At 45.9% G+C, this 26,101-nt stretch overlaps 1 protein-coding gene across 2 annotated transcripts in view; it reads right to left on the bottom strand.

Annotated features, from left to right (window-relative positions):
• PCSK6 (proprotein convertase subtilisin/kexin type 6) overlaps positions 1-26,101 on the bottom strand; it is a 185,269-nt gene that overhangs the window by 12,469 nt on the left and 146,699 nt on the right. The window contains exons 14-19 of one of the 2 annotated variants that reach the window (XM_038532633.1): positions 12,165-12,344; positions 11,965-12,003; positions 6,217-6,319; positions 4,851-5,047; positions 3,216-3,303; positions 605-708 (exon numbers count right to left, since the gene is read on the bottom strand). In XM_038532633.1, the coding sequence (XP_038388561.1) occupies positions 605-708; positions 3,216-3,303; positions 4,851-5,047; positions 6,217-6,319; positions 11,965-12,003; positions 12,165-12,344 (711 nt within the window). The remainder of the gene's footprint in view (positions 1-604; positions 709-3,215; positions 3,304-4,850; positions 5,048-6,216; positions 6,320-11,964; positions 12,004-12,164; positions 12,345-26,101) is intronic. The other variant, XM_038532634.1, reaches the window with a different exon arrangement.

Here is a 26,101-nt window from a genome sequence, read left to right as displayed (position 1 = left end):
GAAAGACTATGTTTTTAAAAAGGTTCCTTCACTTCACCACCAGGATCTGCCCCCATTTCTCTGAATCTTTATAGTCTTGCATCCGAGGCAGTGTCTTTCTGCAGAGAGGGCTGAGCTTCAGGCAAAGCAGCTCCTGAGCGGTTCAGCTTCCTTATGTGGCCCCCAAGCATCCGTCTCCTGGCTGGGTTTCTAATGCCTGGAAACCGGGGCTGGCTCATTAAAGGGTCTTAACGATTTTCCTTTATTTTGAATTTTTTAAATTGTGATGAAAGGAACAGAACATCAAATTTGCCATATTAACCATTTTTAAGTGTACAGTTCAGTGGCATGAAATACATCCATGCTGTCAGGCAACCATCACCACCATTCATCTTCAAAACTTTTTCATCTCCCCAAACTGAAACTCTATACCCATAAACACTAATTTCCCCCTCCCCCACCGAGTCTCCTGGAAGGGCCCCTATGATTTAATGTTGCAATACCCAGCGAAGCCCTTGGAATCCTAGGGCTTTCCTGGCTTCAGGACAGTTGGCCTAGAGTCCGTGACCCAGGTCCCAACCGTCTGGCATAATGAAAGCAAGGCCCCTCCAGGCGATGAACTCACCCACACAGGTTTGGCAGGTGTGATGGCATTCCCCACATTTGATTAGCTCAGAATCAAAGTAGGTGCCCGGTTCACAGTCTGGAATGCAGCTGCCCCGTGCAAGGCTGTTGAAAAGGGGAAAAAAAAAAAAAAAAAAAGGCATGTTTTCATATCCCTTCCCAAATTCTAATTAAATTACAATTTGCCTGCAATCGCCTTTCATGAGAGGAAAGGAAAGTCGCTAAAGCATGGTTCTTTGTGTTACTTGAGGTTCCAAGCTCATGAAAGCAGGGGAAAAGTGGTCCTGAAGCCAGCTGGAGGCCCAGCAAGAAGGAATGCCCCAGACCTGAAAGCAGAACCTCTTCGGAGTCCAGGTGACCTTGGAAATTCCCTGGGGCCTTGGTCCTGGTGCAAGATTACCCGGTGTTTGATACACATGTAGGAAGCTGTCTGCCATTAGACACCAGGGGACAAGTGCTCTGGGGTGTTAGCAAGATCCAGAGAATTCTGTGTTAGTGGTGAGATGTCAGGGGGTCTGAAAGCCTCTAGGCATCGATGGTGGATGCCCGCTCAGGGCTCCAGGGGCCCCTGAGACTGGCAGTTTAATCCAGTCTTTAGTAAGTGATGTTTCCCTTCAAACCCTTCCCACATTTATCCCCCTAAAGAGATGGATGGCCGCGACTCAGCAGCTCGGCTGCTCTCACTGCTTTAACGTGACAGCGATGATTTGAAGCCACAGCTTAAAAGGATATTGGGCAATAAAAGGAAGCTTTCTGTGGATTATGGCTGACGATGTTTTCAGAGTTTGCGTGCCTCTCTGAATGCCTGTCATGGCTGGAACGGCTGCACCAGTCCGTGTGACTACTCTTTGGCAGGCATTTTTGGTCTGTGACACTCTTCCTGACCTGAGCAGCTGACCTCCTTTCCCCTACAGGACCCACAGAACCCAGAAAACAGCTCCTGGGACTCCCCAGCACTCCCAAGGCAGAGAGCAAGTTCCAGTGGGTTGGACCCACAAAGCTTCCCCACCACCCCCGACACCTGCTTGGGGTTTGGGAGCCCGGGGTGGGGGGGTGCCATCACAGCTGCCTGTTCCAGGCCACCAGCTGTGGCCACCAGCTCAATGCCACTGTTCCCTTTGGAGACCTCCTTCCTTGATTGCTTCATCCTCCTCCTATTAATCCTGCCTTGTCCAGCTAGCGAGTTTACATGACCACAGGCATGATGTGAGACTCTGGAGGGGGGGGGGGGGTTCCTGCTTCCCTTTCCTCTCCCCTGACTCCTGGAAGCTTGGGCCATGGACCCTCTTCTGATCTTCTCTGTGACCTGGAGGAGTAAGGGCAGGCTAAGGGGAACCCCATGAAGGCAGCGTCATTACACTTCCTCAGAAAGTCTCTCTCCCCAGTGACTACAATGGGAGCAGTATGATCAACATTGCAGGGTGCCTAGGCAGCAGGTTAAGAATCTGCCTTCTGCTCAGGTCTTGATCTCAGAGTCCTGGGACAGAGCCCCATGTCAGGCTCCCTGCTCTGCGGGGAGTCTTTCCCTCCCCCTCCCCCTCTTTATGCACACTCCTTTGCTCTTTCTCAAATAAATAAAATTTAAAAAAAAATCATTTCAAAGTCCTAGGTTGCTGTGAAGATTTAAATGAGGCAGTATTGATGACAGCACCTGGAATAAGTACTGGTAAAATTCTTCTCATCCCTACTTAGTCCAAAAACATTCAGCTTTGCTGGTGAATTCCAGCTCAGTCAGCATCCTCATCACCTGGGAACCTGTTAGACATGCAGAGTGGCAGGCTCTGCTCAGAGCTGCTGGAGCAGAATCTGCATTTTAACAAGAGCCCTGGTGATTCTTTGCATGCACTTGTAGGGGCAGGGGGGGGGGGGGGGAGGGCACTGCTCTCCGTGACCCTTCCCTTTCTTTCCTGGTTCTAGTCCCTGGACTCTGGGTGTGTTCATGGCATAGTTTTGAATAGTATGTTTTCTAAACTCTAGACAGTAACTTGGAGGCAGAGGTAGTATATCTTTGGTTGCATTAAATGGGCTAAGCAAACATTTCAAAATCTTCCAACAAAAATCATTAACCCAGTAAAATGTTTTTAAAGTAGACGTGTGATGAGCTTGGTGGAAGAGGGAAAACCAGGAATCTAAAAAGCATCCCGAGGGAGCGAGCTCCCAGAGCGGGAAGGAGATACCAGAGCCAGGAAAAAAGATAGTGAAGGCAGAAAATAGAGATGGGGCGAGGGGCTTTGCAATGGGGCAGACTGGAAGGGGCACAGGAGGGCGTGCCATTACTGGTGCTTAAAAACGGGAGCTCCGTTAGAATCTTCACCTTTCCAGCAGCCACCCTGCTTTATATGATAGGGTTGCTTCTTGCTTTCAACATTCCCCAAGTTCTGCATAAGTGGTAGAGATTTTGCCTTTCCTCTAACTTTCAATTTTAAACATCGATCTCCAAGTGGAACTCTGGTTTCTACAGACTCAGACTCTTTACCCTGAAGGGCTTTGGGCCTTTGCTTTGATCTTTTAGGAAAAAGTCGCCAAAACTTCATAAAACAGTGATAGAAACAAACAAACAAACACCACAGACACTCTGCTATTCTTCTTCGGGTCTGAAGGCAGGGTTTTACCTGAATCCTTCTTTACAGACAATACATCTTTCTGGTTCATCAACACACTTTTTACAGCTTGGGTGGCATTTAAGGCAATTTTTCTGACCTGGAGGAAAAAGAAGATGAGGAGGAGAGAAGGGGGAAGAAGAGATGTGAATCCATTCTGGGCAAGGAAGACTGGCATTTCAAAGCAGCGTTGATAGAACAGCTTGTCACCGGTGTCCGCCTCCAGGCAGGACGATGGAGTAATAAAACAGCCAGAGGTCATGGCCAGACCGCAGGCCCACGTGTGGGATCACAGGTGTCTCTCCTCTCCTTTCTGGAGTAAATTAAAGCCCTTACACAACCTCGAGGCTTTGGAGGTGGGCCCTTTCCAGAGAAGACACGCTCTGCTTCTGTTTATTTCAACCGGGAACGAAACCAGTTCCTGGCTGATGGAGCAGAGATTAATCAGGTGTAAGTCTTCATAAGAAAAAAAAAGTGACTGGGTGCAGCCTGCAGAGGCCTCACAGCTCTCCGCTGGTGCCTTCACAGGGGACTTTATTGAAGACTTGGTAGTTACAAACACAGACATAAAGGACGCCCATCACAACTAGGTTAATGCTGGGAGAATTTTGCCTGTTATTATCTGGTCTTTCCTTCTGGCACCTCATTGACGCCACCTTGTGTCTGGGCCTGGAAGCGAAGGGCTGCTTGCTACCCCTCTGGGTCCCCTCCTAGGGCCCCCATAGGTGGCATGACACACACGCAGCAGGTGTTCAGGCAGGACACTGGATCACTGAGGGTGGCTGATTCTTGCTTTGGGAGCAGGGTGGGGATGAAGGAACCTCAACCCGGAAAACAGGTCTGGCTGGCAGCCTAGGGCAGGTGTTTACAAAGGCTGTGAAATGCATCTTGCCAGATGATTGGGTTTTTTTCCTCTAAAGACATTCCGGTTATTTGGTGGCTTTGTATGTCTTTAAAGACTTCCTGGCTCCTTCTCTATAGGAGGAACTGTAACGTCATAGGCTGGATCAATGATCCCTCCTGCACAGCAAGGGCCTCTGTGGGAAGGCTGTGACCTACGCAAATCACCAACGTCAAAACAGTAGCTTCTTTGAACTTGAGAACTAGCCTCCATCTGTTTAACCCAGACCCTGTGGCTGAAGCCCTCTTCTGTGGCTTCGGTGAAATGCGGGCATGGGTCCTGGGCCCCAGAGTCCCACCCATCCACCCACCTTCCTGGGCCTGGTGGAATGGCAGGACACCTGGCACACCTGGCTTTGCTGCTCTGAGTTCAAGTTCCACCCGTGCCATTACTAGTTAGGGGCCCTCTGCCACCTCTCAGCTTCGTTTCGCATCTGTAAGACCAGGAAAGCATCACCCACCTCATAGGGGTGTGGTCGCTACCTGTAAAATGTGCCACAAAGATCAATGCATCTCTTCTGAGCCTAATTAACTCTGGCCAGTAGGCTCCTTTTTGTTTTTGGAGAACTGAAAACCTTCTGCCCGTACTCGATTCCCGAGTTCAGCTCAGCAGCTCTTCCTAGGAAGGGCCTTCTCCCAATTTCGACTACCAGGTCCATAAGCTGGTGCCAGATTCCCTCTCTGATCCCAGCTCCGAGAGAGAGGGGGGCTGACTCATCATTCCTACCCACACAGACATGCACTTACTTTCGTCAGCATAAAATCCAGCAGGACAGAACGTCACACAGGTGTTCATCTCCTGATGGTGATAGAACCCGCGGCGGCAGGACAGGCACTGGGTTGGGCTCCTGCCCGAGCAGGTCTCACACCCCTTGTAGCACCGGCGACAGCGTCTTGCTGCTGTGTCCCCAAAATAGCCCAGAGGGCACACGCTCACGCATTTCCTGTGGGAGCAGGAGCCACAAGAGGACCTTTCCAAATCACCCCCACCACTACCCTTAAAGCCCGCAGCAAAGCCGGGACCTGGGGGGCAGGGCAGCTAGCTGGAGAGGAAATTCTAGCTAGCCTCTGCAAATCCCCACCCCTCCCCACCCCTGGTCAGCAAAACTCGGAGGGAAGCAAAGGCCCCAAGGGTGAAGGTTAAATCACTGATGCCCCTTGTCATGGGGAACACATGGAGAGATTCCTAAGTACATAGGAGAGGGTCCCAGACTTGCATAAGATTCAGGGAAGAGTTGCCTTTTAAAGTCTCCCCAGAGGAGGTGCTCGGTGGCACCTGGATGATGATATTTGACTTTTGGAATATTTACCTCTGGTAAAGCCTCGCGGCTGATGCCCCTGGGGAGCTAGTCTCACTGGCAGTGAGTAAAAGCAGCAGGCTGGCTACCTTCATAAGACGAGGGTGAGTGTGGCTGTGTTTGGGAGCTCTGGGATGGCAGGAAAGTCATGCACGGCCTTGTGTCACCATGTGTGGCCACACCACCAACTGGGCATTCAGGGATGGGAGCCCCCCCCCCAGGCTGGGCCCGATGGGCTTTTAGAACAGTCCTGACCTCTACTGTGACATTTGTCTATAGGTCCCAAGTGGCCAGCCTTGGCATACTCAGGATGACCCATTTTTGTTTAACCAAATGGCTAGAAAACATTTTATAAGCACAGATACCACACTGCCACAGCTTTTGATTTCTCTCTCACAGGCATGAATTACTCATGTGATGAGGACAAAAAGGTACTCAAACTTGGGCAACCTGGGTGGCTCAGCGGTTTAGCACTGCCTTCAGCCCAGGGTCTGATCCTGGAGACCCAGGATTGAGTCCCACATCAGGCTCCCTGCATGGAGCCTGCTTCTCCCTCTGCCTGTGTCTCTGCCTCTCACTCTCTGTGTCTCTCATAAATAAATAAATAAAATCTTAAAAAAAAAAAAAAAGGAACTCAAACTTATACAACCCCAAAGCAGTAAATCTCAGTGGAATTTCCTTTTCAGGGGGGTATTACATTAATTCATAATTAGGGCACCAGGCTGTGGGGTGCTAAGAACACAGCTGGAAATAGGTCACCTTAGCACCCCTCTGAGGGGCTCCAGGACATGCAGTCAGAAGCCCCAGCACTTTACCTGCTGGTCTTGACGTTCCCCAAGCTGAAGTGGACACAGTTCAGGCACTGGTCTGCTTTGGGGCCATCACAGCCCTTGTCACCACACTCCGGATGGCACATACCTTAAAGAAACAAGCATTTCCTTTCACCCATAGAGATGCTTTATCCATCAAATGCAGTCCCCTAAGACCCTGTGTCTGGGTCTCCCAGCCTCAGAGGGGCAAGAGAAGCTTTCCTGGGGAATGGTGGGGCCACTGAGGCTGCACGACCAGACACTCAGCTGCACGCAGTGCCCACCCCCACAGCAACCTGGCTATGCTGAGAGCTGACCCTAACTCAGCTCTGACACTCTGACCCAGTGTCAGAGGTTCTGATGACTCAAATGGCAGTGCGAGAGAAAGGAAAAGAGCTAGGTGTAGGTGGGGACCCGGATGCACAAGGAGATGAGCAGTGTGAGATACCAGGAGAGAGGTCCAGAACACCCTTCTTCAGGGCAAAACCCTGCATTGGAGGTCGTGATCTTGGGACCAGCCAATTCTCTTGATTTCCAAGGTGAAGGACCAGGCAACTCAGTATGGGGCATTGAGCATATCAGGCAAGCTGCTGCCAAGCAGTGATGACCTGACAGGAATTAAGCAGGAAAAGTGGAGGAGAGGATGCCCTACATGCATTGGTGGGAACAGGATGGATTTGCAAGCTCAAGGCCACCGGGAGCTGCAGTTCCCCGGTGGAGAGGGGATGGGCAGGGCTGGCCTCACACATGGACTGGGCCCTTTCCTGCAAACCTTTTGGGCTTCCCTCCCACTTGGCGTCCACAATAGGCCACCCTGTCTTCTTCCAAGTCCCCTGTGATCCCTAAATTCTGACCCAGGGGCCTGTGTGTTGTTGAACCAGCAATGGAGAGAAATACGGGGAGCTGGGTGGACTCCAGCAAGACTCACTCTTGCAGGCATGCCACACAGAGAAGCCCAGTTAGAAATGCCTGGTGTCCCATGCCTGGGTGGGGCAGGTCCACAGGTATCCCCTTCACCGGGCCTAAAGAACGTGACCACAGCACGCTGAGGAACACCACTGCAGTGAGACCCCTGCATGCCTTAACCTCTGGGCAATGGCTTCAGAAAACCTCCCCGTGTGGGGAGGGGCCCAGTGGGGTGTTATGAGGGCTTTTGGGTCTTCAGAAGAAAAAAAAAGCCTTCTGTAAGGTTAGAGTTGTTGGAAGGGGTGGGAAGCGAGTTCAGAAGCAAAAGAAGAGGTGATCTGCTGGCCACCAGCATTTCACGGGGATGCAGGCAAAGACAAAAGTCCCCATTCTCTGCTGCTCACAATGGGTCTTTGCTGAGATGCACAAAGCCCTCTTCATTCCTCCTTAAAGGGCCTGCAGACCTTCCTAGTGTTAGACCCGGTTTATTTTGCTTCCCTCCCTGAAGGTTTACGGCTGTTGATATTTCCAAAGTTTTCATTGTGGGTCCCACTGTGAACCCCTTTCAAAGCTGTGTTCATCCCCAGGAGCATGCTGGGCTGGGGTAGGGGAGGGCTCTGGAGTTGGTGCCTCAAGTCTCAGTTCAAGCACAGGGCCCGATGTGCCCAGAGCTTATCACCGAACCCACCCTCACCCCCACCCCTTTCCCCAGCTCCAGACTGTTGGGCTATTTTGCAGTCTGCCACGCTGAAGACATATGAGTTAGACTACTGGGCCTTCCCACCCTGCTCCTCCTACAGCGGCCCTGAGGATACACCACGTTAAGGACCAGCTGCCTTCTGTACTGATTTCTCCTAAAGACCAAGGGAAGCAGCAGGTCTGTCTTGTTTGATAAAATAAAGGAAATCTGGCAGGAACAGGGAGGAGACAGACCAATTTCCCCCACTCTTTCCTGGCACCGGACCCAGGAGCTCCACAAGACAGGATCTGGACTAGGGTGTTTACTGCTACATTCCCAGCACCTAGAAAGGCATTTGGCATAGGGCAGGTGCCCGGCTCAAGGGTGATAGAATGGATGAAAGAAGAGCGGGTGGAAATTGGGGAACATCCACAAACAGAAGGTTCTAGAATGTCCCAAGAGAAGGATAGTGTTAGGGAAGGCCTAGTTCATGGTATTTGGACTGGACTTTGCCCTCTTCCTCCCTCCTGAGGCCTCTCTGTGGTGGAGAGTTTAGTTAATAACCTCAGGGGAGTCCTGTTCAAGGCTGGGGTCCACCCAACATTGAAGGCAGCAAAACCTCGACCTGGCATTGGGCGTCTAGCTAACTGGCTGGGTGCAGCCCCCAGTGAATAGGCTCAGATGAGTATCTATAAGCACCCTCTAGTTCGGCCATCTACGTGAGTTGTCTCAAAAAGCCCAGTGTCAAGATTCACCTCTTAATGAAGTGTTCTCGGATTCAATCTACTCAGCTGGCTGTCTTAACCCACTCACTCCATCATTCCTAAGATTATGAGTCTTTTTTTTTTTCCCAAATGCTGTAACGCATTCCTGGGGTAAGCATCTATTCCCAGAGCTCCAGATATGAGGGGAGCCATGATTCATGCACTGACTAGCTGTTGACCCCCCATCTACATGGTGTTAGAACATCACAGGCTCATTTGAAACCTCTACCTTAAATATTTCATGAAGAAAACCCAGGAGTGAGAAAACCTTACAAACAAATGTTAGAAAGCAGCTTGGGTGTTCTAGAAGGCCTTTGTCATTAGGTGGTGCTTCGGCCAGTGTCTGGAGGAACAGAAGGACTTACTAAGTATCATGATCTTTCCCCTGACATTCCAGGAAAAGTGGGCTAGAACCTCACGGGCAAAACGTTAGACATGAAGCCGATTGCAGGGGCAGAGGTGCTTGACTGCACACAAGAGTTGTGGATGAGGGGATCCCTGGGTGGCTCGGAGGGATCCCTGGGTGGCTTGGCAGTTTAGGGCCTGCCTTCGGCCCAAGGCATGATCCTGGAGTCCAGGGATGGAGTCCCACATCAGGCTCCCCACAGGGAGCCTGTTTCTCCCTCTGCCTGTGTCTCTGCCTCTCTCTCTTTCAGGAATAAATAAATAAAATCTTAAAAAAAAAAAAAAAAAAAAAAGAGTTGTGGATGAGAATGTCAAACTTCACTGCAGGTCTGGTCTCCCTCCTGACAGCCTGTAACCTGGGCCTCAGTGCTCCTGGGCAAGGGCTGATGACTATGTCTATGACCCGACACGGTACTGTACTGGACATGTTACGTGTCCTGCATATTAACTCCCCTGTGCCTGTTGAGCTGTCCTGGAACGTGTCCAGGCAAAGGCTGCAGGGGCTCTTGGCTCCCCTCAGTCCTGTGTGGCTGACCACACTGTCCCCAGCTATCCTCGGCCCATGCACCCTGCCTTCCTGAAGCTTGGGCTTCCCTTCTTCTTCATTACCAGTCCTTCCCTCGAGGCCACTCTTTTATAGCAGCCTAAGCACCTCCCCGGGGCCTGCCACCATCCTCATTCCCCAGCCCCCCCTACCTGGAATCACCTAGCATGGCCTCCAAGCACCCCCAGACCTGCTGAATCTGCCTCTAGGATGTGTGGGTTACTGGGGTGGCCTCACTCACTGCCATGCCCAGTGCTCTCCAGGGGCTCTAGCTATTCCTCAGACCCCAGGCGGCTCTGTCCCAGCATGCAGGCCATCGCCACAGGCTCTCCAACTTTAAGTACCTCAGCCACTCATGTTTCCCTGGCACCCTCCACGGCCATGCAGCTACCGCACTTCCTTCCTGCTGGACCCGCCAGCCTCCCAATCTCCCAGCCCTACTCCTTCCTACGTTGGATTTCCACATGCTCTTTTACCTCAGGAAACCCAGAATTCACCACTACCATGGACTTCCACGAGCTATGGCCCTGGGGGCATAACTGTGGCCACCTCCTCTGTCCCCATTTCCAGGAGCAATGCTGGCTGAGAATATGACTGCTGCCCATCTGCAACATGGCTAACCTCTGCCTGGGCAGCTTTCCCACCAGCGCTGGGGAGGCACCCAACACCCCGCACAGGAGTCCTGTTCCTTCTTGGTAGATGGTTTGCCCGCTACCACCCTGGGATCCTTGCCGACTGTCTGGGTTGCTGGACTCCGTCTCTGCCCCTTGCTCACCTCTTCCCCTTTACCTCTTGTCCCTGGGAGAGCTGCCCCCCCCCATCTCTGCCCTCATTGCAGTGCTGTCCTGGGGCCCCCAGTTTGCTGCCCCTGGGACCACTGCTCCATCAGACTCCCCCACCCTTTCCTGATGCACAGGCCCTAGGTGGAGAGCACACCAGGCTGTGCTCATCATCCCCATGTACCTCTGTCCATGGCCAGCTCTCTGAATTCTTGAGAATCTTCTCCCCCATGTAACCACCCCTGCAAATTCCTGCTTCAACCCATCTTACTTCTGCTAAAACTGCTGATAATAATCATAGGCCCACTTCAAAATCACCCTCTCTTTCCCTGAGCTTCTGCACTGGGGTTTATCTGGGACTGAGCTTCTCCTACAAGAGGCATGAGATGAGGAGCTCCATCCCACAAGCCCTTGACAGTGGAATCTAACATGGTTGCTTCCTCCTCCTCCCCCTCGCTCCCTCCCTTCTTTCTCCTTCTTCTCCTCTTCTTCTTCTCTCCCACTGCACTCCATACTACGCACCTTCCTAATCTCATGCCTCTCTTGCTCTTCCCCTGTCTCTGGCTCTTCCTGCTATTACTGGTCTACCCGTCCCACTTGCCCCAAGACTGTAGGACCTTCCCTGAGAGTCAGGAACACATCCTATTCCCACAGAGACACCCTGTATCCATCTAGGCCATACTTGGGGGAGACTAAGTCACTTGGGCTGCAGGGCAGTCTATTAGTGAGATTCCAGGACAGTGTAAGGTTAGAGTCAGTAGCAGATTTTAGGTGAAAAAAAAATCAGTCCTTTATTAATAATTACTGAGTCTTGCCATCACTTATAAATCACAGGGGGAAACAGAGCAGATTAGTCCATACATAATTCAATGCTCCATTTTAAAGGAACTGTAGAAGAAATTTAAAATTGAATCAACCATAATTTATGTTCAATATGTATTGGAATTCTGTTTTGTTACTTTTCTTTTTTCAGAAGCTATTAGATAACTCAAAACATCAATATCCTTAGATATCAGCCATCATTTATCAAGCAGCTGTAATATTTGGCTAAGGAAAATATGCCCAACCAGAAACACTTGGTTTCTCACAAATCACTGTGGGATGGTTCAGAGAAAAAGGAACCTAACATGCTAATCATGACTGTGCCTGGCCCAGTGGCTGGAAATATCTGAAGCCTTCTCCAGACTGCCATCTCTGTGCAGGGGGCTGAAAGGCCAGGACCAGGCCCTCTCCCCAACCCTGACAATGGTACAGCTGGAGAAGAGGGATTCATGTAAGGCATATTTACTTCCTGTGAGATGCTTAACCTGGTTTTGGTGACATCAGTATCTACATAAGGTCCTGAGATCTTGCCCTGGGTCTTCATCTCAGCCCTCAAGGGTGATCAAGACCTCTACTGCTAGTGCCTTTCCTGGCTATGTTCATTCAACCCAACCTTCCTGGGTCCATTAGGACCCACATCCTTCCCACCTTCTGGCTACAGGCACAGAAAGTGGATGGACTTGAGAGGGTCAAGAGGCTGAGGCCAAAGATGAGGGACTTTGAGGGTAAGAGGGGGGGACCCAGGAGGAGGCTCACTTGCCATGTGGCGAGTCCCAGTTCTGGTTGGGCATATAGAACCTCTGTTTCTCCGCCTGGAAATGTTAGAGAATACTTACTGGTTTGAAGCATACTTACTGGTCTGTAAGATACTAGGAGAGCCGTGGGTGGAAAGAGCTGTGTGAGTGCAAATTACCATCATTATTACAACTTCCAGAAAAGAAGGAAGACCCACTATCATAATCCCCACCTTTGGCCAGGAATGGCCACATTTAAGAGCCACGGTGGAAAACCAAAACTCAGAGGCTGGCCATCAACTCTGGCTACATGTTCATTACCTGTGTAGTCCTCTTCATCCTCAGGAACCTCGGTCTGGGGCAGTGACAGAGCAGACTTGGGGGACTCCAGCACCGGGGCTGAGAGTTCCAGCATCCGAGAGCGTGACTGATGGGAGCTGAAGGTGGTGTAAGGATGCTCTGCTGTGCCATACAAGATGAGGCTCCATTCTTTCAATTTCCCTGAAAGATACCAAGCCCAGGGTCACTGGCCAGTCATGAAACCTCCCACAGAAAGCTCCTGAGGTCCTTGGCCCAAGGCCTCCCGCACTCACAGAAGTGCCAGGCACAGGGGTCCCACTGGAGAGCTCCGCCCCCACTACCTCCCTTCCCAGTCACCCAAGGACCAGGGCCTTGTTCTCTGTACCCCCACCCCCACCCTGTCTCACTGCAGCTCCCCCAACTGGCTCTCTTCCCCTTCTTGGAATATCCATAGAGTGGATCTGGGGCCTGGCCCCAAGCCTTGCCCCATCTGCTTCCAAATGGGACAGCTGGGTTACACCAAGGAGTCCTGCTATTTGGATCAATCACCCAGACCACAGGAAGACTGGTCTTGGGCTCCTTCCTGTGTAGCCAGCATGGGTGTGCAGGGAAGTGTGATGAGGTGACAGTGGTTGTGCAAACCCAAATGTCCCTAGAGGGTGGGTGCAGGGAGGATGTCCTTAAGAATGGCAAGATGAATGGCACAGATGCCTGACTATGTGGGGGTGGGGGGCGTGAGAGGTATGCGGAGGGCAGGAGCATACCCAGCCATGCTCGGGGTGGAGCAAAGAGAAAGTGGGTGGAAGAGACCCACCCCCTGCCATCGACCTTCATGTGGGAATGATGCCCCATGCTGCTAGGTTTTCCCAGGGGTAAAGAGAAGTGGGAAACCTGGCCCGCAATTTGCAGGTGAAATCTGTGATGTTAAAAAACAAAACAAAACAGGGGATCCCTGGGTGGCGCAGTGGTTTAACACCTGCCTTTGGCCCAGGGCGCGATCCTGGAGACCCAGGATCGAGTCCCACATCGGGCTCCCGGTGCATGGAGCCTGTTTCTCCCTCTGCCTGTGTCTCTGCCTCTCTCTCTCTCTCTCTCTCTCTCTCTCTCTGTGACTATCATAAATAAATAAATTAAAACAAAACAAAACAAAAAACACTTCAGGGGCCCCTGGGTGGCTCAGTGGTTGAGTGTCTGCCTTCTGCTCAGGTCATGATCCCAGGGTCCTGGGATGGAGCCCCATATCAGGCTCCCTGCTAAGCAGGGAGCCTGCTTCTCCTTCTCCCTGTGCCTGCTGCTTGCCCTGCTCATGCTCTGTCTGTCAAATAAATAAATAAAATCTTTAGTAGACATGCATGTGGACCGACCCCGGTGCAGACCACAGGTCTGGGCATCTCTTCCTTAAGATCATGTCCCTGAGCATTCAGAGCAGTGAGACCACGTTGAGGAGGTCACCACTGCTGTCCTTCTAGTGCAAAAGAGGGGCCAAGGTCCAGTGTGACCAGCAGGGGACACACTCCTCACGCTCATGGACTCACTGTAGCTTCAGGCCCACACACAATCATCTAGCTGTGAGCCACTTCAATGAACCCTTGTGACCAGCCACCGGGACCCAAGCTGGGAACAGTGTCTTTGCCAGCTTCATATCTGTGTCAGCTGGGACAAATCTCTGTCTTCCTCTTCATTTTCCATCATTGGTTTTATTGGCAATCAGAATGCTTTAGGTGAGGGAAATTAGTGCTCTCATTCTTAACTATTGATTTATGTTTTTATTGTCACTTCTGCTCATATTACTCTACTTCTTTGCTCTGAATGGCAGGCCATCTGCCATTAGATATCTGCCTATACACTATTTTTGCAATGTGGATGGTTCTGCTGGTATAACTTGATACTTTGTTTGAATCCCAGGAATATCATACTCTCCCTAAATCCTAGAACAGGAGGCTCCCGCTTGTCCACATACTCCAGGAACCTCTGAGCAGTAATCCATACTGGAGGTGCTACGTGGAGGTGCTACGTGGAGGACAGAGGCAGGACTGCACATACTAGGCCACACTCTGGTGCTGCTCTAAGTGGTGTCTGATGTTGATTCAGTTACACAACATGGCACATACCACACTCTAGCTAACCAAGGTCCTAAACCCCTCAAAGCCTGCAGCCCTCCAACTTCCCAAGTCAGGCCCTGCATCACATGGGCCTCTCCCAGCCTGGCCAGAGCAGGATGATGCAGGTCCTTCAATTTGCAAAAACATTCCTGAGCTACTTGCTAGTACACAGACTTCCAAAGGGCCTGGTTCTTCTAGACACTCCAAGGCCATTTCCTGAACACATGCCTAACATGGACCACACAGTTGATGGCACCATGAGAAGTACTTTGCAAGGGTACAAGTGCAGAAAACACAGTCCCTGGTTACGAATTATCATCTGTTCTCAACCTCTGAAGACCAAATTAGAGACACATTTCAAAACCACAAAGGAGCCTGGGCACATTAACTGCAGGGCAAGGAGCTGATGGAGGCAGAAGCATGAGGACCAACGACAGGGAGCAAAGCTCTGTAAGCTGTCATTTGAGTCAAGATCTGTTTCCACCCTGTATCATGTCTCTAAAAACACCCACCAAAGGGTGTTGCCACTGAAATTAGGTTCATATTTTCAGAAACAGTTTGGGTAGGACAAAAAAAGAGAGGCCACTCTGAGCTCAGGATCAGCACCCCACCCCATAGAGGGAGGGAGCGCAGAAGGAATTACAAGAAACCAAGACTGTAGATCCTAAGATTTCTCATCACAAGGAAAAAAAAAGAATCAAAGATTTTTTTTTCCTTTTGCATGTGTGTGTGGATGTACATCTATATGAGATGATGGATAGTAACCAAACTTATTGTGGTAACTGCTTCACAATTTATATAAACCAGGTCATTATTCTGTACACCAAAAACTTGTGCAGTGCTGAGTGTCAGTCATATCTCAATAAAACCGAAAGGAAAAAAGGAAAAGAAATTTAAGAAACTAGCAGTAGGAGCTGCCTTGAAGGGGAGTTTAGGGTTCAGGAAGAGAAAAGAGACTTCATTTTTACTGTATTCCCTTGGGGACTGTTTTATTTTTTAAGCCACAGCATATATAATTTAAGAAGAAATTTAGTTTAAGGAAAAAAAAGTGGTTGTAGAGTCATAGAAAAAACATTTAAAAAACTGTAGTATTCAGGGCTTTTGGTTTATGTTTCTGAATAAGTAATACATACGAATAGCTCAAAGTCCAAAGGTGTAAAAGGGGAAACAGCAGAGTCTCCCTCCAGCCCCGTCTTTTGGCCACCATCTCTCTTACCACAGGTGATGCACTTACTCGTTCTTATGCATCCTTCCGGAGGCATTTTATTCTTTACCAAGCAAGTATGAGCATATGTGCATATATCCCCCCCTTCCCTTTATTAACACACTGAGTAGAACCTTCTGCACCTTGCTTTTTCTGTGAACAATACATATTGGTGACCTTCTCATCACTGCATCAGAGAGATGTTGAGCCATTTGCTTAATGGTCCCAACTGATGGGCAGTTAGTTTGTTTTTAATTTGCAATTACAAACAGTGCTGTGGGGCGCCCGGGTGGCTCCTTCATTAAATGCCTTGGCTCAGATCACGATCTCCCTGTCCTGGGATCAAGTCCCTCACTGCTGTTCAGCAGGGAGCCTGCTTCTCCCTCTCCCGTTGCCCCTCCCTCTGCTCCTGCTCACTCTCTCTCTCAAATAAATAAATAATCTTAAAACAAACAAACAAACAAACAAAACAAAGCCCAAACAGTGCTATAACCTTGGTCACAAGAGGAGGGATCCAGGGAGGGAGAAAGAGGTAGAAAAAGATAGAAGTTCCAGTGTGTGACCAGGTTCCCAGTCCCAGCTCCTTCCATGCTCACCATCGCCAGAGTCTGCCCTCGCTTTGGGGAGATGAGACATATAGGCATAGAAAAAAACACAGAAAAATAGGAGATCATAATGGGGGGGGGGGGGCTATGCCAAACCAGGGACTGCATCCATCCTCAACAGAACTGCAGGAGGATTTCAAAATATTGGCTTGCTTTTGACAGCATTTAACCAGAAAATATTCTTCACCATTCAAGATACTATGCATGCTTGTTCAAGTTTACCCTGACAAAAACTCAACCGCTACCATTAATTCCTTAATTTCCAGGAGAAGGGGTCTTAAAAGATATCCAAATTCTTTGGTTTTTCTTCCCATCAGATTCCTGAGACTGTAGAAGAAAGAATGACAAATCCACCTGCTTAACCACTTGGGGCCGGCACCACCAGGATTCTGCCTCCAAATGTCACCAGCAAGCCCAGGCAACAAGAATTGTGTGAGAGGCAGACGGTAATCCTGGCTGATGCCAATAAATGGCTTTATCATCATTCACTATCTTCAGTGCAGCGTTTCCCCTCGATGAATTGAATTGGTAATGAACAAACAGGATTATTCCTATTATTCAAAGGAAGAACCAGCATTAAGGGGAGACTAAGGTTGAATTCACCAATAGGAAAGTACCAGCAGTAATGAAGCTTTTCTCTGTCCGGCATTTTGAATGAAGCATTAAAAATCCTTGAGAGGGGAATTTACAATTGGAGACAAAGAGGGTAGAAGTGGGGGAAAGGTTTTGTTAGGCTAAGGACTCTGAGCTAATACTTTAGAATTCTTGGGTTTTCTTTGGTCATAAGAAGTTTTAACAATAAAGAATTTATTAATCCTCCCCCCACCCTTATATTGAAAATATGCAAAAAAAGAAAAAAAAAAAGAAAAGAAAATATGCTGGGAGCAATTCTTTAGTCAAAACATAGTAAAGAAAGAGATGTCTGGAAAAAAAAAAAAAAATCACGAAATACTTTTCAGTTTCACCCCCTAGTGGAAGTTTTTTTGTGAGGGCCAAAGAACCTGATTTGCAAAGTTTATGAAGTTTAATGAAGAGGATTTGGTGAAAGGAATAAAGAAAGCTTACCACCCTCTGTTTATAAAAATATACAAGAACACTTTAAAGGGGGGAATTTATGGTATGTGGATTATATTTCACTATACTTCAATAAAGCTATTATATGAAATACTGTGAATATATATATTTATACACACACGAGTCTATTATACATACACAGAGAGAAACCCAACATTCACTCAATAAATTTAACACATCATTAAAAATGCACTTTAGACCCACATTATGGCAACTAAAAGGGAGGAAAATAAAGGGAATATAGGAAATGATCTGGAAAGGACAAGGAAGAGTGTACACCTGTGTGTGCTCACCCTCAGAGCCCAATGTAAGACAGGGTAGATGATCCTGTAGTCATAAAAACCATTAAAGATGATATTTTCAGTACCAGGAAAAGGATCTAAGAATCCTAGTTTCCAGTGTTCATTTAAATGAAGGGTAGAGGGCTCCTGGGTGGCTTAGTCAGTTAAGAACCTGTCTTCAGCCCAAGTCATGAGGGATTGAGCCTGGCATCAGGCTCCCTGCAGGAAGCCTGCTTCTCCCTCTGCCTAGGTCTCTGCCTCTCTCTGTGTCTCTCAAGAATAAACAAGATCTTTAAATAAATAAATAAATAAATAAATAAATAAATAAATAAATAAATAAAGGGTAGAAACAAATACACATTTGGTGAAGAATAATTGTCCTGTACAGCAATGTACAAAATCGCATTTTCTTCTTTTTTTTTAACAATTTTTTAAAAGATTTATTTATTTATTTATGATAGACATAGAGAGAGAGAGAGGCAGAGACACAGGAGGAGGGAGAAGCAGGTTCCATGCCGGGAGCCCCATGAGGGACTCGATTCCGGGTCTCCAGGATCGCACCCTGGGCCAAAGGCAGGCGCTAAAGCGCAGAGCCACCGAGGGATCCCCGAAATCGCATTTTCCTTAATGGCACCAATAAGGTTAGATAGGAAATGCTCAAATACCATCTTTTTCATATTTTTTACTTTTTTTCAAAGTAATGAATTAATAGTTTGCCAAGTCAAGTAAGCTACATAGTTTTTTTTTTAAGCTACGTGGTTTAGACCAAAGACAGAAGTCCTTCATGTCACTCGCCCCTACCTCTCTGAGTCCATCCCTCAACACAGCATCTTTTCATACTTTGAGCGTGTGTTCTAGCATTTAGTACCACATTGCTTGATTAAATGTTCATATGCTATATCCTAGTTTCTCAGTTTTAGACACCATCCAGTGACAACCTACCTAAGACATGGAGAAGCCCCACTCTCACACCATCCCTCACACACTCATGTCCTCTCCAAATCCCCAACACTCTGTTAACACCATTTCTTACTGGGTCAGCATTTAGTGTCTTCCCCACCCCACTCTCATTTCATTTTGTGATAGGTCTTCTAACCTATCAATTGACTTTCTAATTTTTGCCTCATGTTTAAATTTTTCAAGGCATTGATCTGGTTCTTCCAATGTTCTTTTCTCAAAATGAATAAATCTGTTCTTGTTTTATAGATGAAATATTTTCTTCTATCTTCCCTGAGGACACCTATGAGATAACAGAATTTATATCCTGGTCTCTGTTTTAGTTCTTGGCACAGAGCTCCTGAGAACCTTGTCATTTCCTGATTGGGAAGAGCAATAGGAGGATCTTTTGTTATAATATTTGCCTTTGACCCTGTTCCTGACTCAGTACTAACATCCTTGTAAATTCCTAAGTGATAAGAGCACTAGGAACATCCTTTGTTCTACGAAGGGGACTTGGGGTGGGCTCCTGGATGGGGGCTGGTCACCAAAAGGACCAAGCTACGATTAGAAACTTGGAATTTTCAGCCCTGTCCCCCACTTCTCTAGAGAGGGGAGAAAAATAAAGTCAGTTACTGATCATACCTACATGAGGAAGCCTCCTTAAAATCTCAATAGTATGTGGTCTGGTGAGATTCTAGGTGGGCAAACACATCCATACCAGGAGGGTGACACACCCTAACTCTGCAGGGACAGAAGCTCCTGCTCTTGGGACCCTCCCAGACCTCACCCTTCCTGTGTATCTCTTCATCAGTCTATTCATCTGTATCCTTTATCACTTCCTTTAATAAACTGGGGAAGTGTAAGTAAATGCTTCCCGACATTTTGTGAGCTGTCCTAGCAAATCAACGGACTCCCAAGAGGAGTTCTTTAGAACACCAATCTACACCAATCTACAGTAGGTCAAAATCACCGGTGGTAACCTGAACTTGTTATTGGCATCTGAAGTGTATATGAGTGTGTAGGTGTGGTAGGCAGTCTTGTGGGACTGAGCCCTTAAGCTGTGAGATCTGATGCTATCTCTGGGTAGATGGTATCAGAATTGAGTTAAATTATAGGACACCCAATGGGCGTGACTAAGAATTGTTTGTTGTGGGAAAAACCACACACTTGGTGACTAGAAGTATCAGAGGTGAAATGTTCTGTGTGAATAGTAAAGGAGATATACAGGAGAAAAACACAGTAGGAAATAACTGAAGTTTTCCCTATTCAGGGGAGGAATAACTAAAATTTTCTATTTTATACTAGCAATAATAGTTTTTCTAAAGTTTTCTTTCGCTGCCGACTTGCTCTTTCCCCTCTAAGCTTCTTCTCTGCTAGGGTTTGTTTCTAGTTTACCGTTGGGTAATTTCCTCAAAAGTCTGGTGGTCCCTGAGGTGGTCTTTTCATATTCGGTAGTAAGGTACTAAAAAGCTGACTGGAAGCTCTGTGTGTTAGAATATGGAAACACACTTTTTTGTTTGTTCATTCATTTTGTATATAGCAAACTTGCTAGCTTGTACAATATGAGAAAAAAAATGTTATCATAGTGTATAAGGTGGCTCAGATATAAACAATGCTTACATAGTATATGTAAATACTTCCCATCAGAACAATGGAGGTCAGAGGAAAATGTAATATCTTTATTGTGCTGAAATCTGAAATTAAAAAAAAATACTGCTGGAGCACCTGAGTGGTTGAGCATCTGCCTTTGGCTCGAGTTGTGATACCAGGGTCCTGGGTGGGATCAAGTCCCCCCTGCTCAGTGGGGAGCCTGCTTCTCCCTCTGCCTATGTGTCTGCCTCTCTCTGTATCTCTCATGAATAAACAAAACAAAACAAAACAAAATACTGCCAACCCTGGGATGCGTAGGTTGAGCCTCTGACTCTTGATTTTGGCTCATGTCATGGTCTCAGGGTCATGAGATTGAGCCCTGGGTTGGGCTCCGCACTCAGTGTGGAGTCTGCTTGAGATTCTCTCTCTCCTCTCAACTCTACACCTCCCCCATTCTCTGTCTCTTCAAATACATAAATAAATAAAATATTTAAAAATAGTTTTAAAAAATACTGCCAACCCAAAACTCCATATCTGGTAAAAATAGCATTCAAAACTGGGTAGAGGGATCCCTGGGTGGTGCAGCTGTTTGGCGCCTGCCTTTGGCCCAGGGTGTGATCCTGGAGACCCGGGATCGAGTCCCACGTCAGGCTCCCAGTGCATGGAGCCTGCTTCTGCCTCTGCCTGTGTTTCTGCCTCTCTCTCTTTCTCTCTGTATGACTATCATAAATAAATAAAAAAAAAATTAAAAAAAAAAAACTGGGTAGAGTCATGGAAACATCATGAGGGTTTATTCAAACCACAGTCAAAGTCAATGTATCAACAAATGAATATACACATTTTTTAAAACAAACAAATAAAATTGGTTTAAATAAAGACATTTTGAAATAAATCCAAGCTAAGCAAACTCATGGCCACCAGGCCAACATGATAAGAAATGATAAAGGCAATGCTTTAAGCAGATGGAAATTGATACCAGATAAAAAACTGGATCTCTAGGAAAGAATAAAGAGCACCAGAAATGGAAATACATGAATAAATTAAAAAAAAGAGCCAATTTTTCCTTCTCTTACTTTCTTTAAAAGACAAAGCCTCCTAAAGTAAAAATATCACTATAAAATAGAGTTGGTAATACATACAGAGGTGAAATATATGACACAGTCATAGCAGAAAGTTGGGAGTAGAGGGGAACAGAAAAACTGTAGTTAGGTTCTTACATTTATAAAGTGTGAAGTCATGTGATATCAATTCTAAATAAACTGTAATGTAATGAGGATACCTATTGTAATCCTTAGAGTGACCACACAAATATGGCTAAAAGGACAATAAAATAAATAAATGTAATATTCAAAATTATTTAATACCCTCCCAAAAGGCAGAAAAAGAGAAACCATTTTTTTAAGGGGGGGGCCAAAGGATAGGGAGAGAAAATCTTTTTTTTTTTAAGCTTTTATTTATTTATTCATGAGAGACACAGAGAGAGAGATAGAGGCAGAGACACAGGCAGAGGGAGAAGCAGGCCCCAAGCAGGGAGCCCAACATGGGACTCGATCCCGGGTCTCCAGGAGCACACCCCAGGCTGAAGGCGGTGCTAAACCACTGAGCCACCAGGGCTGCCCAGGGAGAGAAAATCTTAAGCTGACTCTGCGCTCAGCTCGGAGCTGGACCTGGGATTCGATCTCACAACACTGAGATCACAACCTGAGTTGAAATCAAAGGTCAGACGCTCAACCAACTGAGCCACCCGGCGCCCCGAAGAGAAACCTTTTTGCTTAACGTTGAATGTGAAATTTTCATATTTATGTTCTTGAGTGAGACTGGCTGAAAGTTCTCCATAACGTGCTGTTGGGATTTGGCACCAAGGATACACAGGCTTCATTCAACTACTGGGGACTGTTTCCCTTTTTTCCACTGTGTGAAAGAGTTTATGGAATATTGGTGTTATTTCTTCCATTTGAATGTTTAGTGGAATTTGCCAGTTCATCTATCCAGCCTTGGAGTTTCTTTTAAATTACAGAAACAATTTCTGAGGATAATTTTAGTCTTTATTTTTTTTCTTGTGTCAATTTTACCAAGTTGTATTTTTTTCTTGGAATTTGCTCATTTTACTTAAAATTTCTTTCTTTCTTTCCTTGCTTTTCTTTCTTTTGTCACAAAGTTGTTTATAATACCTTCTTACAATAGCTTTAATGTATACAGGATTTGTAATAATGTTCCTCATTTTCGTTCCCAAAATAATATATTCTCAGTTTTTTCCCTTGATTGGTCTTCCTAGAGGCTTATCAATTTTATGTATTTCTTCAAAGAACCGGTTTGTGGTTTCTTTGATTCTCTCTTCCATATCTTTGTTTTCTATTTTATTAATTTCTGCTCTTAAAAAATTTTTCCTTCAAAAAAATTTTTTTTCCTTCTTTTTGCTTTCTTTGCATTGATGTTGTTGGTCTTTCTCTACCACCGTAAGTTGAGATGCTTAGTAAATTAATTTCCAGCCTTTCCTCCTTCCTAATACATGCAGTTAGAGCAATAAATTTCTCTCTCCACTGCTTTATTGGCATCCCACTTGTTTGCATATGTACTATTTTTATCATCATGTAGTTCTACATATTTTCTAATTTAAATTATAGTCTTTTTCCTTAGACAGATGAATTATTTCTTTATTTTTAAGATTTTATTTGAGAGCAGCAAGAGAGCACACAAGAGAAAGAGAGCACAGAAGCAGCAGGGGCGCAGTGGGTGATGGGGTGGAGACGCAGGCTCCCTGCTCAGCGGGAAGCCTGATGTGGAGCTCTATCCCAGGACTCCCCCCACTCCAAGATCATGACCCAAGCCGAAGGCACACACCTAACTGACTGACCCACTCAGGAGCCCGACACTTGTTATTCAGAAGTGTTTTTCAATTTCCAAGTGCATGAGCTTTTCCTAGTTATCTTTTTATTTTGATTTTTAACTTAAGTATAATATCAGAGGACAGGGTTTATATACTACCAATCCTTAGAAATATGCTAAAGCTTGCCAAATAGCCCACTATGTGGCCAATTTTCATGAATATTCCATTTATGCTTGAAAAGAAATCCTATTCTTCAGTTGGTGGATACAACACACCAACAGACCCATTAGACCTTGGATGTCAGTTGTGATGTTCAAATCCTGTATTCTTACAGGATTGCTGTTTTACTCATCAAATATATTTGAAGCATATTAAATCTCCTACCTTGTGTGTGAGTTTGTTTATGTGAGTTTTTTTTTCCTCTTTGTAGTTTTAACAGCTTTTTGCTTCCTATATTTTGAGGCCATGTCAGAAGTGAAACAAATCTTTTATCAACGTGTAGTAATACTCTTTAGTTCTAACGATGCCTATCGTCCTGACATTTCTGCTCATCTGATATTAATATAACTACACCAGCTTTCTTTTGGTTGGTATTTGCTTGCCATGTCTTTTCCCATCTGCTTTACTTTGAACTTTTTTTTTTTTCTGTTTTAGATACCATTCCTTAGAGTTCTATGGGTCAGTCCCAGCAGGAACCAGACAGCATAATTAAACTGGGATAATCTACAGAGGCTTCAATAAAGAGGCTATTTACAAAGGTGTGAGCAGAACAAAATAAAGCCACAACTTTGGATAGTGGAGTTCTCTGGGGCTAGTAACAGAATGTGTGTTAAGCCCTTAGGTGTACTATACTGTGGCAAAGGGAGGGCAGGGCTGTGACCCTGAGAGGGATGCTGGCTGCTGAGGGCAGCTGAAGGGCAAAAAAAAACAAAAACAAAAACAAAAACAAAAACCCACAAAACCTCATAAATAATTCCTTCCCTCCATTCTCCTGTGGTGTTTCCCCTCGGCTGAACTCAACATTAAGCCACAGGCAGAGTCTGTGATTAGGCCAGCCTCCTTATGCAGAGTAGGGTGGAGAAGAATAGAGAATGGAGCTGGTGGGCATGGGAAACACACTTGATGCAACAGCAAATATACTTTTTAAAAATCTAATATGATAATTTTTGTCTTCTAAAACAAAGTCATTGGTCTATTTACCTTCACTGAAACTATTGACAATTGGACTCATTTTGAACCACTTCTTTTGTGTGTTCTGCCATTGGCTTTTTTCTTTCTTTCTTTCTTTCTTTCTTTCTTTCTTTCTTTCTTTCTTTTCTTTTCTTTTCTTTCTTTTTTTTTTTTTTTTTTTTTAACTTTCTGTGCCTCTGAGGTCCCAGATTTATGCAGATGCAACTTCCCAGATCCAGCAAATACCCTAGGGCACAAGCCACCATTATTACTCCATTGGCCTCTCTGTCAACATTTCAATCAGCATTTAAAATTTTTTTCTGTGGGCAGGCAAGATACTCGGTGTATTGTTGGAGATAGAGTTCTATAACATCTTTTAACATTTCGGTTCTGTCTTTGATTTGGGGTAATTTGTCAGCAATTTAGAAAAACCATTTACCTTACACTAAAAAAAAAAAAAAAAAAAATCCAAACATTATGGAGAAAATCAAATCCTAAACAAACTGGGAATGAAAAAAAAAAAGAATTATCAGAACTCTGGAGGAAAAATTTAAGATTATCTGTAAAGAATTAAAGGTCAAATAGCATACCAGAAAAAATATTTATAGGAACTATCTCATACCATGGTTATTACATCTGTGGTTTACCTGGAGTACTTTTTAGCTTAATAATGATAGTACTGAGACCTCTTGGGACAGAAACAAAAATGGCAATTTTCTGAAGAAAAAATATACTTTGTACACAAACATTTGAAAAGGTATTCATCCTCACTAGTAATTATCACAGTGCAAATTAAGGAAAGATATCATTTATTTCCTCTAGAGCTGGCCAGTGAGTATGCCTGGTGAGACTGTAAATTGGTTCAATTATTTTGAAAAGCAAATTAGTGATACCCATCAAAAAGTAAATATGCTTCCATCTCTAATTTGTCCCAGTGTCTTACTTCTGGTGAATGATCTCCAGAAAATAATTTTTTTAAGTTTTTTTAATCTATTTATTCATAGAGACACACAGAGAGAGAGGCAGAGACACAGGCAGAGGGAGAAGCAGGCATCATGCAGAGCCCGACATGGGACTTGATCCAGGGTCTCCAGGATCACGCCCTGGGCTGCAGCCGGCGTTAAACCGCTGCGCCACCAGGGCTGCCCTCCAGAAAATAATTTTAAATTTAGGAGAAGCTTTCTGCACGAAGCTGTCTATTTATAAGAGAAAAAAAGGAAAACAGCCTATATGTCCAACAATAGATGTATAGCTTAAATAAATTAAAGCATTTCTACTTGGTGAAGTTTTATTTATTTATTTAATGTGGCTTTTTTTAATACTTTATTTATTTATGAGAGACACAGAGAGAGAGAGGCAGAGACACAGGCAGAGGAAGAAGCACGCTCCATGCTGGGAGCCTGACATGGGACTCGATCCCAGGTCTCCAGGATTAGGCCCTGGGCCGAAGGCAGGCGCTAAACCGCTGAGCCACCCAGGCTGCCCGGTGAAGTTTTATTTAAAAAATACAAAATGCTGCTTACAAAGGATATATGACATTAAAAAGTGCTTGATATGCAAGTAACAAAAAAGAAATACAAAGTTAGGAATGCAGCACTCTCTGAACTCTGTAAAATGTCAGGAAAAAAAACAAGTAAAAATTATAGATATACTTTTGAATATGACATGTTGCTGAAAAAAGTAATAAAGTTAAGTGTTCAAAAACTAAATGCATTTATATATTTGATAGTAGATCTTGTTGCCAGAAGGTTGGGCAGCATAGACAGCATGAACCTCAAACTATGTCTTTTTTTTTTTTTTTAAGATTTTATTTATTTATTCATAAGAATACACAGAGAGGAGAGAGAGAGGCAGAGACACAGGCAGAAGGAGAAGCAGGCTCCATGCAGGGAGCCTGACTTGGGACTCGATCCTGGGTCTCCAGGATCATGCCCTGGGCCAAAGGCGGCGCTAAACCACTGAGCCACCCCAGCTGCCCTCAAGCTAAGTCTTTGTACTAAGTGCTGACGCCATCTGGAGGAATCTGAAAAAGGGGTTTCAGGAGGCCTCTTTCTCTCCTCACAATACTTCATTTTTCATTTTCAGCACATTTAGAATTTTATTTGCAACTGTGAAATATTAAATAAAACTCTCATCTTTGTGTTATGTTCACTATCAGGAGACACA

Source organism: Canis lupus, chromosome 3 (assembly GCF_011100685.1).
Source record: "Canis lupus familiaris isolate Mischka breed German Shepherd chromosome 3, alternate assembly UU_Cfam_GSD_1.0, whole genome shotgun sequence".
Classification (NCBI taxonomy): Eukaryota; Metazoa; Chordata; class Mammalia; order Carnivora; family Canidae; genus Canis; species Canis lupus.
Note: the sequence above shows the minus strand (reverse complement) of the source record. Positions and strands in the feature narration are given on the sequence as shown.